General features: G+C 38.4%; 1 protein-coding gene across 1 annotated transcript in view; it reads right to left on the bottom strand.

The window, feature by feature from the left end:
- alk (ALK receptor tyrosine kinase) overlaps positions 1 to 16165 on the bottom strand; it is a 711395-nt gene that overhangs the window by 275139 nt on the left and 420091 nt on the right. The window contains exon 5 of the mRNA XM_063006743.1: positions 10554 to 10755. Coding sequence (XP_062862813.1) covers positions 10554 to 10755 — 202 coding nt within the window. The remainder of the gene's footprint in view (positions 1 to 10553; positions 10756 to 16165) is intronic.

Below are 16165 nucleotides of genomic sequence, written 5' to 3'. Positions count from 1 at the left end.
ATACTGACCACTGCAGACCGGGAACACCCCACAAGAGCTGCAGTTTCGGAGATGCTCTGACCCAGTCGTCTAGCCGTCACAATTTGGCCCTTGTCAAACTTGCTCAAATCCTTACGCTTGCTCATTTTTCCTGCTTCTAACACATCAACTTTGAGGATAAAATGTTCACTTGCTGCCTAATATATCCCACCTACTAACAGGTGCTGTGATGACTAGATAATCAGTGTTATTTACTTCACCTGCCAGTGGTCATAATGTTATATCCCTGTAGAAACAGCTCACACCAGACGAGTATGGCCTTAAACAAGTGTAGCAAGGATATGCTGTAAACAGCAAACTCTACTTCCCTGTACAGTGCATTGAGTGAAATATGAAGAAAATATTGCATTACTCCCAGATGGTTCTATCTGTAGGAAATAGATTGCATCAAGCTGGACTACTTTTATTTATTTTTTTATTTTATTCAACATTGCCCATGCTTTTCACTTTCTGTAGTAAGATTTTTGATGTTTGACCCTCTGGTGAGGAAGGCTGTGGAGGTGGTAGGTAAACAAATGAGAACAAATAGGCTTCGCTTCGATACCATCAGTGAGACACTGCAGACCTACAGAGTCTTTCCCTTAAATAGAAAATCGGTACATCTAGCAGTACATACAGGCCTGCATAGTCCAAATGATAAAGTATGCTATTATTTAGGGCATACAGTGTGTGTGTGTGTGTGTGTGTGTGTGTATACACTGATGAGCAACATCTGAACCACTACCTAATATGTCAACAAAACTACAAGACATGGACTTTATTAGACACCTGAAGGAGTGCTCTGGTATCTAGTACAAGGACATTATAAGCAAGTCCTTCACTTGCTGCCATAGTCGTCATGCCCTCTTCTTTCTTTGTCAACAATCTATCAGCAGTTTGTGGCCTGGATGTTCCATCTCAGACCACTGTTGGTAGATACTCACCACGACCGCCTGTAAGCACCTTATGATGTTTTAGAGCCTAGCTTGTTGGACAGCCCTTTGTTAGTTTAAAAGTACATTAAATAGGGCCGCTCAGGTGGCGCAACAGTAAAATCACTCGCTAGCGCACCAGAGCTGAGATCTCGAATACATCATATTGTTCATATAGGGGTGGGATATTAAAAGCCGTATAGGGACTCTCTCATAGCTAATGCAATTACGACCCCTGCTGGCTGATTGGTGGCGCCTGCAAAGAGACGGGAAAAGAGTGGTGTCAGGGTGTGTCTCTCCGTACACAGTGCTGATCTGCATTGCACTCGTCAAAGTGTAGGTGACAAAATGCATACGGCTGCTGCCCACATGTCGAAGGGGGCGTGGGTTAGCTTCGTTCTCCTCAATCAGAGCGGGGATCGGCATATATATACACACACACCAATCAGCCATAGCATTAAAACCACCTCCTTGTTTCTACACTCACTGTCCTTTTTATCAGCTCCACTTACCATATAGAAGCACTTTGTAGTTCTACAATTACTGACTGTAGTCCATCTGTTTTTCTACATACTCTAGTACATTAGGTACTGAGTACATAAAATTGGGTGTTCAGGTGGTGCAGCGGTCTTAGCTCTGCTACTGGGCAACTATACAGACAATAATTGGCTCGTCAGTTGGGTTGGATTTCCAAAGGGGAATCTATATGACTGCTGCAATCACAACCTCTGCTGACTGATCGATGGCACCCCATATGAACTCGCAAAAGCGTTCAGAGAGAGTATGCATTAATCACGGCTCTCTTCAGTCAGGAGTGAAAGTCAGCAGCAGTAGAGAGGAAAGGAAACGCAATCAGGTAATTAGATATGACTAGATTGGGAGGAAATTTAAAGGGGGAAAAAAAGTACATCAGTTTTCCTAATTTATGCTGTAATTCATGTAGTAACAACGCATATCACCCAAATATGAATAATTTAACACATAAATTATTCATATTTGCACTGCACTTGAGAAGGTACAGAGTGAAAATGTTGACCGGATTAACAGGAATACTGTACACTGTCATTATAAAATATACTACACAGATTCCTGGCTATGTTCACTACATATTCTGGTTTGAGAAGAATCCAGGGTGTTGACGAGGCTAAAATCACACAGGGATAGAACTGCTTGACTGATCAGAAATAATGACCCAAAAAGGAAGGCAGTAATGACTTAGAAACACTTCTCCCCATCAGACTTTAACGTGCATGACTGAAAACACTCGCTCATGCAGTTTTCAACTCAAAGAACCCAAGCATGGCAAAGATAAACTAATCAGCCATAACACTGAAACCACCTCCTTGTTTCTACACTCACTGTCCGTTGTTATCAGCTCCACTTACCATATAGAAGCACTTTGTAGTTCTACAATTACTGACTGTAGTCCATCTGTTTCTCTACATACTTGTTTTTAACCTCCTTTCACCCTGTTCTTCAATGGTCAGGACCCCCACAGGACCACTACAGAGCAGGTATTATTTAGGTGGTGGATCACTCTCATCACTGCAGTGACAATGACATGGTGGTGGTGTGTTAGTGTGTGTTGTGCTGGTATGAGTGGATCAGACACAGCAGCGCTGCTGGAGTTTTATAATATCATGTCCACTCAGTGTCTACTCTATTAGACACTCCTACCTAGTTGGTCCACCTTGAGACGATCGCTCATCTATTGAGTTGGTCATCTTCTAGACCTTCATCAGTGGTCACAGGATGCTGCCCACGGGGCACTGTTGGCTGGACATATTTTAGGTTGGTGGACTATTCTCAGTCTAGCAGTGACAGTGAGGTGTTTAAAAACTCCATCAGCGCTGCTGTGTCTGCTCCACTCAAACCAGTGTCACTAAAATGCTGATAATACCTACTTTGCAGTGGTCCGGGGAGAATCCTGACCATTGAAGAACAGCATGAAAGGGGGCTAACAAGGCATGCAGAAAAACAGATGGACTACAGCCAGTAATTGTAGAACTACAAAGTGCTTTTATATGGTAAGTGGAGCTGATAAACTGGACAATGTGTGTAGAAACAAGGAGGTGGTTTTAATGTTATGGCTGATCGGTGTATAGCTATAGCCTTTATACTAGTATGCACAATTTGTACTCCCCCCCCAATCCACTCGAAAAGAGACCATCACAGGACCACTACTCGCCAGGAATTAGAATAATTGAAGTGGTATTTTAACACTGAATCATTTGACTGGACATCTTATAGGATGGACATGTCTTGTTAGTACAATTTGCTGGTGTACAATTTAAAATATTTCATAAGTAATATGTACTTTCCTTCTCTGCCTCTTTAGTGTCAGTTTATTATTATTTTTTTTTGGTCTATAAGTCACTGTTGGCTAGAGATTTGTTATTGATTGACTATAGAGCTGTAAAGCGACAGGTATATATTTCAGAAACCTGGGTGTCAGAAGTAGTAGGAGTTTGATGCATAAAATAAAATCAAACATCTACAATCACAGTGTACATTATACATCATTTAGTATAAAAATCAGGTAAAGATCTGTTCCTGCAATTTCAATTTAAAAAGGATGGTTTAAACTTGGGTCTTACACACACTAAATCCTGAGAACACATAACTCCCAAGCTGAAAGATCTCCATTGGCTCCCAGTTCAATACCGCATACAGTACAAAATACTCCTCTTGATATATGAATCTTTACATGGTCTGGCCCCCGATTACCTTTCTGCTTTACTTACTCGATATTGTCCTTCATGATCACTCCAGTCTTTCTGTTCCTTCAACCAAACTATGCTTGTTTGGTCCTAAACTATGAAACGCTTTACGAATATATACTTTAGTTGTCATATATACATATACAGTTGTACAGTACAATTAAATTCTTTCTTTGCATATCCCAGCTTGTTTGGAAGCTGGGGTCAGAGCGCAGGGTCAGCCATCATATGGCGCCCCTGGAGCAGACAGGGTTAAAGGCCTTGCTCAAGGACCCAACAGTGGCTGCATAGCAGAGCATGGATTTGAACCGCCAATCTTCCAGTTGATAGCCCAAAGCTCTACCCACTAGGCAACCACTGTCCCTCCGCTACCACTGTCTCGCCGCATGTCATCGTCACTGACTACATTTTAGAAGCATTTAAACACTAATCTTTTTAGGATTGCCTTTCCAAGTTTGTAGTTATTTATTTTAACTGTGTATTCACTTTTTTCTTGGTCTCTTTTACTTTCGTGTTTTCTTTGGTTACTTTGCTGTCTTGTGTTGTTTGTATTGTTATTAGGGCTGTCGAAGTTAACGCGATAATAACGCATTAACGCGATTTCAATTTAACGCGATTAAAAATAATAGTGCCGTTAACGCAAATTCTAGTTAATGTTGAGACTTGACTGGTAGAACTACAACGCTCGGTTACATTATGTTAACAAACCGCAAACGTTTTAATGTCGGACTTGCCACCGTTTTTCATTTGCGGTTTGTTAACATAATGTAACCGAGTATTGTAGTGATGCACTTATAAAGAAATAAATACACGCTGTATTCACAAGTTGTCGGGAGCAGAACACTTTTATTAACTTATTCTGTTAAGGTACCAAATACCGGAAAGCTGAGTCAAGCACGTTAGTCCATGCACTATGGAAGCCACAAAGGGTCAAAACACTTTCACTTCGTGTAGAAACGGCCATCAAACCATTGTCACAATACAACCACAGAAAAGTCTGTTACAATAACTACGCCTTATCCCACCTGAAGCACCGCTGATCTACAATGTTTGCTGATGGAGAAATTCTAAACTACAATCTGACATTTACTGCCTAGTATGTGAGTGAATAAAACTCCCTTACAGTTTTCTCTTGTCCCAGCAGTTTTTAACATCAGTACATTTAGCATAAAATGTGTTCACCATTTTAATTGTAACATTTCACATAAAAATCCTTGTTTTCTATAACATTTACACAGATTTTTTTTTAATGCGATTAATCGCGATTAACTATATGAAATTCTGAGATTAATCGCGATTAAAAATTTTAATCGTTTGACAGCCCTAATTGTTATCTATATTTACTGTACTTCATTGCTGTCAACTTGTTTTAATCATACTTAAATTGTACAGTAAAGGTGGGGCGACGCATCAACGTAATCAAAGTAATCAACATAATAGATTACGGAAATACGTTGATTTGCAAAAACGTGGCCCACTAAAAACTAGCTGCGTCCAAAATCGCATACTTCCATACTCAATAGCACGCGAAAGCAGTACGCGAGAGCGAATGTCCGAATACACAGTATACATAAAAAGGTATGCGAGAAGTGCCCAGATGACCTACTTCTTGGGCAGCCACGTTTGAGTATGCAAACGATGCACACTTTCGGTCCGCTAATGAATCCCATAATTCAACTGGAGCTGCATAGGCGTTCTTCTAAGCAGAAGAAGAAAGATGGCGGAAAACGGAGAGTCCTCTGTTTACAAGTGTAAGTAAAGTCAAAGAAATAAAAATATTATTATTGCGTACAAACCTAGATAACGTTCTGATTAGCGCAGAAAGACGATAAATATCCAAAATTTTGGCGAGTGAGGCTTGTAACGAGAACACGGTCTGTAGCTATGGTGATATTACGTCATCACATTTATATTTTCAGCATACGCTTTTATCCAAAGCGACTTACACAATGAGCTGAACACGATGAGCAATTGAGGGTTATGGGCCTTGCTCAGGGACCCAACAGTGGCAACTTGTTGGTGGCGGAGCTTGAACCGGCAACCTTCTGTTTACTAGTCCAGCACCTTAAACCACTGAGCTATCACTGCCCTACATCCCGTCCTCACGTCATCACTTGATGTTGGTAAGATGGCGGACGTAGTACGTACTACTGAAAGCGCGTACTTCTTTACTGGTCGAGCGGTGCGTACTTCCTCGAATCTAGTACGTATTCCGTAAGTATGCGATTTCGGACACAGCTATGGATTTCTCTGGGGAAGCTGCAATTAAACAACTCACACATGAGCATCTAAAGTGTTTAAGTGTTTTTGACAGAGACCCAACAATATAGTGCTCTGCAAACTTTGCAAACTTTAAAGGTGGTTTATGACAGTTGTACGACCACTATGCACGAGCATTTAAAGCGCAAGCATCCCGAAGCGCATTTTCAAGACGTCAGCAAAACACGACAATAAGTTTACATGTACTTCTCCACCCTAGCGTTATATATTAGGGTTATTAACACATGTAGCTAAGATGCTTATGTTAGTAGTAGTCGCTATAAAGTTGATTTTCTGTCTTTATCGCTCCATGTTAGTAAAATAAAATTAGCAATTAACAAAGTAATTTCTGCACCGTTGCTGTATTGTTATGTAGCAGCGTGCGTTATGTAAGATTGTTATTTGGCTGTTTTATATGAAGTGCATATTGTGTTAAAAGAACATTAGAAAAAATATTGAAACATTAAGATGAATTGTTATTATTATTTGAGCGCACACAAAAACCCCTTTAAAATATGCAATTAATGAGTTTAGTCTAATTGAATAATCAAAAAATAATTGTTAGATTAATTGATAAAAATAAATAAATAATAATCGTTAAGTGCAGACCTATTGTACAGTGTCTTTGGGTGTCATGAAAGGCACCTATAAATTAAATGTTATAATAATAATAATAAAAATAATAATAATAATAATTAAAATTAATAATATAATTAATAATAATAAAAATAACAATACTACTACTACTAATAATAATACTAATAATAACACTACTACTACTACTAATGATAATAATACTAATAATAAAAACAATACTACTACTACTACTACTACTAATAATAATAATAATAATAAAAATAATAATAAAAATAGCAATACCACTACCAATAATAATAAGAATAATAATAAAAATAACAATTATTAAAGGCCATTGTTTACATTGACAAAAATCTGTGCATCTCTTCAATTACATTTTTACAAGGCATTGTACAAGGCATGGAAAGGATGTAAAACAATGTCCAAGGCTTGGAGTGTTTCCAGGACCTCAATTGCCTTTACTTACAAATAGAAGAATCTTGGCACAACTTTGAACCTTTGCAACTCCAACTTAGTTTGATGAACCAAAAACAATCTGGTTTGATGAGACAAATATAAAACTCTAGGCAGAGCAGCAAGAATGATGTCTAGCTCAAAAACAGTCACTTCACATCACCTGGCTAATACAATTCCTGAAGTGAAACATGGGTAAGCAGAATCATGCCGTGGGGGTTATTTTCAGCAACAGGGACAGGTAAGAATGAATGAATGCAGTCAAATACAGTAACATTCTTGGGTGGAAAAAAGCCTGCTTGAAAAAAGCCTGCACTCAAACCCAGACTGGGGTGACAGTTCACCTTTAATATGACAATGACAAAGCATTCAGTCAAAACAAAACAACACTGAAGTGGCTTCAGGGTAAATCTCTGAATGTCACTGAACATATGTGGAGAAGATAAACAGTTCACAGATTGGGAAAAACTGCCCAAATCCAGGTTTGCAAAGGTAGTAAAGGGTCTATTCAAAAAGATACCAAGGGGGCTTTTACAAATTATTTAAAAGGGTCTAAATACTTGTGTGAATAAGTGATTATTATAGGGTACAACACAAGGGTAGATTAATGGGTAAAAAATATTCCTAATATTGTGTTGGTCCCCCTTTTGCTGCAAAAACAGCCCTGCAACTGTGATGCACTGTGTATTCTGACACCTTTCTATCAGAACCAGCATTAACTTCTTTATCTATTTAAGCTACAGTAGCTCCTCTGTTGGATCAGACCACACAGGCCAGCCTTCGCTCCCCACGTGCATCAATGAGCTTTGGCCGCCCATGACCCTGTCGCCGGTTTACCACTGTTCCTTCCTTGGACCACTTTTGATAGATACTGACCATTGCAGACCGGAAACACACCACAAGAGCTGCAGTTTTGGAGATGCTCTGACCCAGTCATCTAGCCATCACAATTTGGACCTTGTCAAACTCACTCAAATCCATTTTTCTTGCTTCTAACACATCAACTTTGAGGATAAAATCCCACCCACTAACAGGTGTTGTGATGAAGAGATAATCAGTGTTATTCACTTCATATATACAGTATATATACATACAGTGGTGTTCAAAAAAAGCAGTCCAACATCATTAACTTTATAAATCACTGTTTTTAGTAGAAGTGATATTTCTACATAGCAAAAAATTTACTTGAAAGTGTAGTAGAGTAATGAAAACAAAACAAACCCGACAATTAGGATGTGCATGCCGCTCATTCTGAGTAATCGAAGCATTGATTGAAAGGTGGTTGTTCAAAATAATAACAGTGAGGATTTCAGTTGGTGAAGTCATTCATTCTGCAGAAGAACGAGTGTCAATTTTGACCCTTATTTAAGGTAGGAGGGTGGCAAATGTTGCACAGGTTGGTCATAGCACGTTTCCTTCTGAAATACTGAATAAAATGGGTTGTTCCAGACATTGTTCTGATGAACAGCGTACTTTGATTAAAAAGTTGACTGTAGAGGGAAAAACATACAGAGAAGTGCAGCAAATGATAGGCTGCTCAGCTAAAATGATCTCAAATGTCTTGAAGTGACAATCAAAACCTGAAAGACACAGAAGGAAGTGTGGAACTACTGTTCGAAAGGATCGAAGAATAGCCAAAATGGCAAATACTCAGCCAATTATCACCTCCAGAAAGATCAAGGAACATCTGAAGTTACAGAAGATGCTTAAGAGAAGCCAATTTACCAGCAAGAACTCCTTGCAAAGTTACCTAGTTAAGAAAAAGACATGACCTGAATGGGTTAAAATTTGCCAAGGAACACATTGACTGGTCCAAAGAGAAATGGCTCAACATTTTGTGGACTGATGAAAGCAAAATTTTTCTTTTTGGGTCTAGTGGCTGTAGACAGTATGTCAGACGACCCCCGAGCACTGAATTCAAGCCAAAGTTCACTGTGAAGACAGTAAAGCATGGTGGTACAAAATGATGATATGGGGATGTTTTTCATACCATGGTGTTACGCCTATTTATCACATACGAGGGATCATGGATCAGTTTAAATATATCAGAATACTTGAGCAGATCATGTAAACAAGATTGAGGTAATAGAGTGGCCAGCCCAATCCCCTGACCTCAATCTCATAGAGAACTTGTGTTCTGATATCTGAAACGCGTTTTTTGAGGCAAAACCCCAAAATGCAGAAGAACTGTGGAATGTAGTCTAATCATCCTGGACTGGAATACTGGTCGACTCCATGCAACACAGATCTCGGAAACAATTGTTATGTCACTAAATATTAGTTCAGTAATTTAAAGTAAAGTGAAACCTTAAACATTTTTTCAGTTTATACATTTTTTGAGTTTTTAAAGAAAAATGCTGCACTGTTATTTTTTTTGAACAGCCTAATATTCATTTTTCTTAACTTTCTGTTAACTAGAAGGATTAATACAAACTGGCTAAACTTTGTTAATGTTTTGATTTAGAATTAAAAGTGTAGTATTTTCAGTGCATTTGCATTTCTGGAAATAAAAGTTATTATAATGATTTTGCGCTTTCTTCACTTTTTTAAAATCACTGCTATTTTTTTGAACACCACTGTATATATATATATTTAAGGGATCTGAAGGTAAGTATAGAAACGTATGCAAGTCAAACGTATGCAAGTCATAGTCATATATATCCACAGAAACATATGCAAGTCATTTCCACATAGCAGTGGACCCACCATAACCCTATCCAGCTTTTTCCGCAATAAAATACAACAACAGAGATAGAAAAAAACATTTCTCTAGGAAGAAAATAAAGGTCATTTTTACTTAAACATTTCTCAAGCCAAAGGAACTACCATATCAGAGCTGTGCTAAACCAAAATGATACATAGTCAAAACTAGACCTATGGTAGCCATCTCCCATTGATATATGCTATACATCGATCAGCCATAACATTAAAACTACCTCCTTGTTTCTACACTCACTGTCCATTTTATCAGCTCCACTTACCATATAGAAGCACTGTGTAGTTCTGCAATTACTGACTGTAGTCCATCTGTTTCTGTACATACTTTTTCAGCCTGCTTTTACCCTGTTCCTCAATGGTCAGTACCCCCACAGGACCATCACAGAGCAGGTATTATTTGGGTGGTGGATCATTCTCAGCACTGCAGTGGCACTTACATGGTGGTGGTATGGTAACACACCACCACCATGTCAGTGTCACTGCAGTGCTGAGAATGATCCACCACCCAAATAATACCTGCTCTGCAGTGGTCCTGGGAGAGTCCTGACCATTGAAGAACAGCATGAAAGGGGGCTAACAAAGCATGCAGAGAAACCGATGGACTACAGTCAGTAATTGTAGATCTACAAAGTGCTTCTATATAGTCAGCGGAGCTGATAAAATGGACAGTGAGTGTAGAAACAAGGAGGTGGTTTTAATGTTATGGCTGATCAGTGTATATTCTATTGTCTTGCACTTGTGTTCTCTGTTGCACCCTGGTTTTTGTATATAGCTGAAATGACAATAAAGCCTCTCTTGAACTCTTGAGCAATTCATAACATTTCCATAATTGAATTTGGGATTCTGGGAAACTTACCCAGTGATGTGAGGAGGTTCGGTAGTGAGCAGAGCCAGCATCGGCTTGTCTCTCTCGATAAGCCAAACCTTGTAACGTCCCTTTTGCCTCGGGTGAAGAAATACGGTCAGATCCAGCCCACATGACCTACGGGACGCGAGTAGCCATGGACTCAAAACCCACTGTCCTCCCAGAGCTGAGCCATTCACCAACACAAAGCGACCTACAAAAGAAAAACAAAAGCACTTATATGAGTGAAAGTGAACACAAGTTTGTGCTTCAAGAAGAAAAACCGGTACATCTCTTGTGTTATGAGGCCGTGTCTGTGGTAAAGGAGTACAATATAAATGTAGAAGTACACTGATCAGCCATAACATTAAAACCACCTCATTGTTTCTACACTCACTGTCTATTTATCAGCTCCACTTACCCTATAGAAGCACTTTGTAGTTCTACAATTACTGACTGTAGTCCATCTGTTTCTCGGCATGCTTTATTAGCCCCCTTTCATGCTGTTCTTCAATAGTCAGGACTCTCCCAGGACCACTACAGAGTAGGTATTATTTGGGTGGTGGATCATTCTCAGCACTTTAGTGACACTGACATGGTGGTGGTGTGTTAGTGTGTGTTGTGCTGGTATGAGTGGATCAGACACAGCATCACTGATGGAGTTTTTAAACACCTCACTGTCACAGCTGGACTGAGAACCAACCAAAAATCTCCAGCCAACAGCACCCAGTGGGCAGCGTCCTGTGACCAATGATGAAGGTCAAGAAGATGACCAACTCAAACAGCAGCAATAGATGAGCGATCTTCTCTGACTTTACATCTACAAGGTGGACCAACTAGGTAGGAGCGTCTAATAGAGTGGACAGTGAGTGGCCACGGTATTTAACAACTCCAGCAGCGCTGCTGTGTCTGATCCACCCACAACAGCACAACACACACTAACACACCACCACCATGTCAGTGTCACTGCAGTGCCGAGAATGATCCACCACCTAAATAATACCTGCTCTGTGGTGGTCCTGGGAGAGTCCTGACCATTAAAGAACAGAATGAAAGGGGGCTAACAAAGCATGCAGAGAAACAGATGGACCACAGTCAGTAATTGTAGAACTACGAAGTGCTTCTATATGGTAAGTGGAGCTGATAAAATGGACAGTGTGTGTAGAAACAAGGAGGTGGTTTTAATGTTATGGCTGATCAGTGTATGTCAATCTTAATAAGAAACAAAGTCATGGAGATGAGTAAAGCAAAACAAAATGACAAAACACACACACACAAAAATCTCATGAAAGAATGGTAGAATCAAAGCTCTCTCTACTGGCTTTGATTCCTAATCCCCTGTTTCAACTGCCTTATTCATCGTCTTCAATCAGCAAGTTTTCCAGAGGCTGGGTGAAGAAGAAAGACAAAAGAGCACCAAGGCCGTCTTTTGAAGAGAGGAGAAACAGAAATATCATCTCAGAACAAAAAGAGAGATACAAAATGCCCCATTTTCTGCATCCAAACACTGTCTGTTCTCAGAATGCATTTGTTTTATACAGTTTGCCATTTTATTTAAAGCCACACGGATCATTCCATAACTGCAGCTCAGGCTTTTAAACCACAGTTCCACAAATAGCTGTCTGAACCAAAACTTCAAACATATGCTGGCATACAGTACATGAACTTACCGAACACTTTATAATTAACAACACCTGTGAAACTGTTCTTATATGTAATTATGCAAAGAGCCTGCCATGTGTCGAGAAAGAAAATTTAATTTAAGATTCTACACAGTTGAATGTGTGAAGAACAGACAGGAAAACCTCCAGTGAGAAGCAGTTCCGTAGGCGGAAACAGCTTGTTAATAACAGGTTAGACAAAACAATATATAAAATAGTAAAGTAATTGGGCTGGGCGTCTATATGAACAACGTTTGGCTGTTGTTTATCCGGGGAATGGAGCCGGATAGGGACCTCATAACTGATGCAAATACGACCTCTGCTGGCTGATTGATGGCATCTGCACATAGAGAGGAATAATGTTGATAAGGGTGTGGCTCTTCGTGCACAAGGCTGGTCGGCATATGAACTCGCTTCGTGCAGGTGAAAAGATGCAGTCGGCTACTGCGCACGTGTCGGAGGGGGCGTGTGTCAGTTCGCTCTCCTCAGTCGGGGCGGGGGTCAGCACCAGTAGAGAGGAAGCATAATGCAATTAAGTAAAAAATTGGATGCGCAAAAAAAAAAAAAAAAAAAATATATATATATATATCAGCCATGACATTAAAACCAACTCCATGTTTCTACACACATTGTCCATTTTATCAGCTCCACTTACCCTATAGAAGCACGTTGTAGTTCTACAATTACTAACTGTAGTCCATCTGTTTCTCTGCATGCTTTGTTAACCCCCTTCCATGCTGTTCTTCAATGGTCAGGACCCCCACAGGACCACTCCAGAGCAGGTATTATTTGAGTGGTGGATCATTCTCAGCACTGCAGTGACACTGACATGGTGGTGGTGTGTTAGTGTGTGTTGTGCTGGTATGAGTGGATAAGACACAGCAGCGCTGATGGAGTTTTTAAACACCTCACGGTCACTGCTGGACTGAGAACAGTCCACCAACCAAATATATCCAGCCAACAGCGCCCCATGGGCAGCATCCTGTGACCACTGATGAAGGTCCAGAAGATGACCAACTCAAACAGCAACAATAGATAAGCGATCGTCTCTGACTTTACATCTACAAGGTGGACCAACTAGGTAGAAGTGTCTAACAGAGTGGACAGTGAGTGGACACAGTATTTAAAAACTCCAGCAGCGTTGCTGTGTCTGATCCACTCACACCAGCACAACACACACCAACACACCACCACCATGTCATTGTCAATGCAGTGCCGAGAATGATCCACCACCTAAATAATACCTGCTCTGTAGTGGTCCTGGGAGAGTCCTGACCATTGAAGAACAGGCTAACAAAGCATGCAGAGAAACAGATGGACTACAGTCAGTAGTTGTAGAACTACAAAGTGCTTCTATATGGTAAGTGGAGCTGATAAAATAGACAATGTGTGTAGAAACAAGGAGGTGGTTTTAATGTTATGGCTGATTAGTGTATATATACAGCACGAGACTTGTGATAGCCAAGAACAGGAATCTGTGGCTACAGTTGGCACATGCTCACCAAAATTGATCAGTTTAAGATTAGAAAAGCATTGCCTGAACTGATGAATGTAGATTTCTGCTTCAACCTTCATAATTCGGCCTAAACAGCATGAATCCATGGACTAAAATGAGTAGTACATGCTGAAGCTGGTGGTGTAATGGTTTAGGTATTGTTTTATTGGCACGGATTTGACTGCTTAGTACCAAATGAGCATTGTTTGAGTGCCACAGCCTAGTTAAGTATCGTTGCTGACCATCAGCATCAATGTATGACAAGTTAGCCACATTATTATAGCCACTACCAGCATGATCTCTGCACAGAACATTTCAGCATGTGTCGGTTGTTTCTTTATTATTATTATTATTATTTTTTACTCACCTGACCCTGGGCATTTTGTTTCTCTACTTATTTATTTCGAATTTTTTGCTGATATTTTATAGGTGCATAATCTGTAAATAAATATTTGCAGAACTAAATAGCAAAATTTGTGTAGTGACTGACATTACCAATCTAAAACACTGCCATAGGGACTTTTGGGAAAGAACCACATCTGAATTCTAATGGTATTCTGTTCATGCGATTCATTATTCCTTTGAAATGCCGTAGCGTTTATCATACGTTCGGAAGTAAATTGCTTACATGCTATCAGTCCAGCCAACTGCTGCAAGACAGTTTGAATCCTGACAGATAGTTACAGCAAAAAAAAACAAATAAAAATAAAATAAATAATAATAATAATAATAAAATAATTAAATAATAGTCATCAGAAAAGCACACCTACTCGTTCCAGTGCTTCATTACAAATTGAAGATTGTATTTGCAATAGCCCAAAAAGGCTAACAAAAATATGCTTTGTAATGAACACTCTGCCGCCATTACTATTATTATTTATTTATTTATTTATTTATTTATTCTGTTAGAAAATAGACATTTGAAGCCTTTTATTAACTATAATATTAACTATAATAAAATCATAATATAAATAAAATCTATCTAGGGCAGTTTTTTCATGATTATCTATCTATCTATCTATCTATCTATCTATCTATCTATCTATCTATCTATCTATCTATTTATTTATTTATTATTTTATTATTATTATTATTATTATTATTAATATTTAAAACTATTTATTTATTAATTTATTACTTTACAAAATAAACATTTTTATTTTATTTTATTTTATTATTATATTAAGTATAATACATTAATATTAAAATCTACCTAGGGCAGTTTTTTCTTATTATTTATTTATCTATTTATTTTTTTATTTTTTTATTATTATTACTTTTTAAAAATATTTATTTATTTATACCTTTACAAAATAGTCCATCTGTTTCTCTGCATGCTTTGTTAGCCCCCTTCCATGCTGTTCTTCAATGGTCAGGACACCCACAGGACCACCACAGAGCAGGTATTATTTGGGTGGTGGATCATTCTCAGCACTGCAGTGACACTGACATGGTGGTGATGTGCTAGTGTGTGTTGTGCTGATATGAGTGGATAAGACACAGCAGCGCTGATGGAGTTTTTAAACACCTCACGGTCACTGCTGGACTGAGAATAGTCCACCAACCAAATATATCAAGCCAACAGCGCCCCATGGGCAGCATCCTGTGACCACTGATGAAGGTCTAGAAGATGACCAACTCAAACAGCAGCAATAGATGAGCGATCGTCTCTGACTTTACATCTACAAGGTGGACCAACTAGGTAGAAGTGTCTAACAGAGTGGACAGTGAGTGGACACGGTATTTAAAAACTCCAGCAGCGTTGCTGTGTCTGATCCACTAATACCAGCACAACACACACTAAAACACCACCACCATGTCGTTGTCAATGCAGTGCCGAGAATGATCCACCACCTAAATAATACCTCCTCTGTAGTGGTCCTGGGAGAGTCCTGACCATTGAAGAACAGACATTTGAAGCCTTTTGTTATTATATTTAATATTATACTTATTAATATTATACTTAAATAATCTTATACTTATTATATTAACTATAGTAAAATCCTAATATAAATAAAATCTATCTAGGGCAGTTTTTTCATAATTATTTATTTATTATTGTATTATTATTACTATTATTAATATTTAAAATTATTTATTTATTAATTTATTACTTTACAAAATAAACATTTGAAGCCTTTTATTATTATATTAAGTATAATAACAATAATATTAAAATCTACCTAGGGCAGTTTTTTCTTATTATTTATTTATCTATTTATTTATTTATTTATTTATTATTATTATTTTTAAAAATATTTTTGTATTTATACCTTTACAAAATAGACATTTGAAGTCTTTTATTATCATGTTAAGTATAATAGCATCTTAATATTAATAAAATCTACCTTCTAGCAGTTTTTTCTTATTTATTATTATTATCATAATTATTGTTATACAATATTTATTCATTTATTATTTTTTATTAAGCTTTTATTGATGGATTTAAATGGCATCTTATAGGTATG

Source organism: Trichomycterus rosablanca, chromosome 13, assembly GCF_030014385.1.
Source record: "Trichomycterus rosablanca isolate fTriRos1 chromosome 13, fTriRos1.hap1, whole genome shotgun sequence".
Lineage (NCBI taxonomy): Eukaryota > Metazoa > Chordata > Actinopteri > Siluriformes > Trichomycteridae > Trichomycterus > Trichomycterus rosablanca.
The sequence above is the reverse complement of the archived record's forward strand: the minus strand, read 5'-3'. Positions and strand labels throughout refer to the sequence as shown.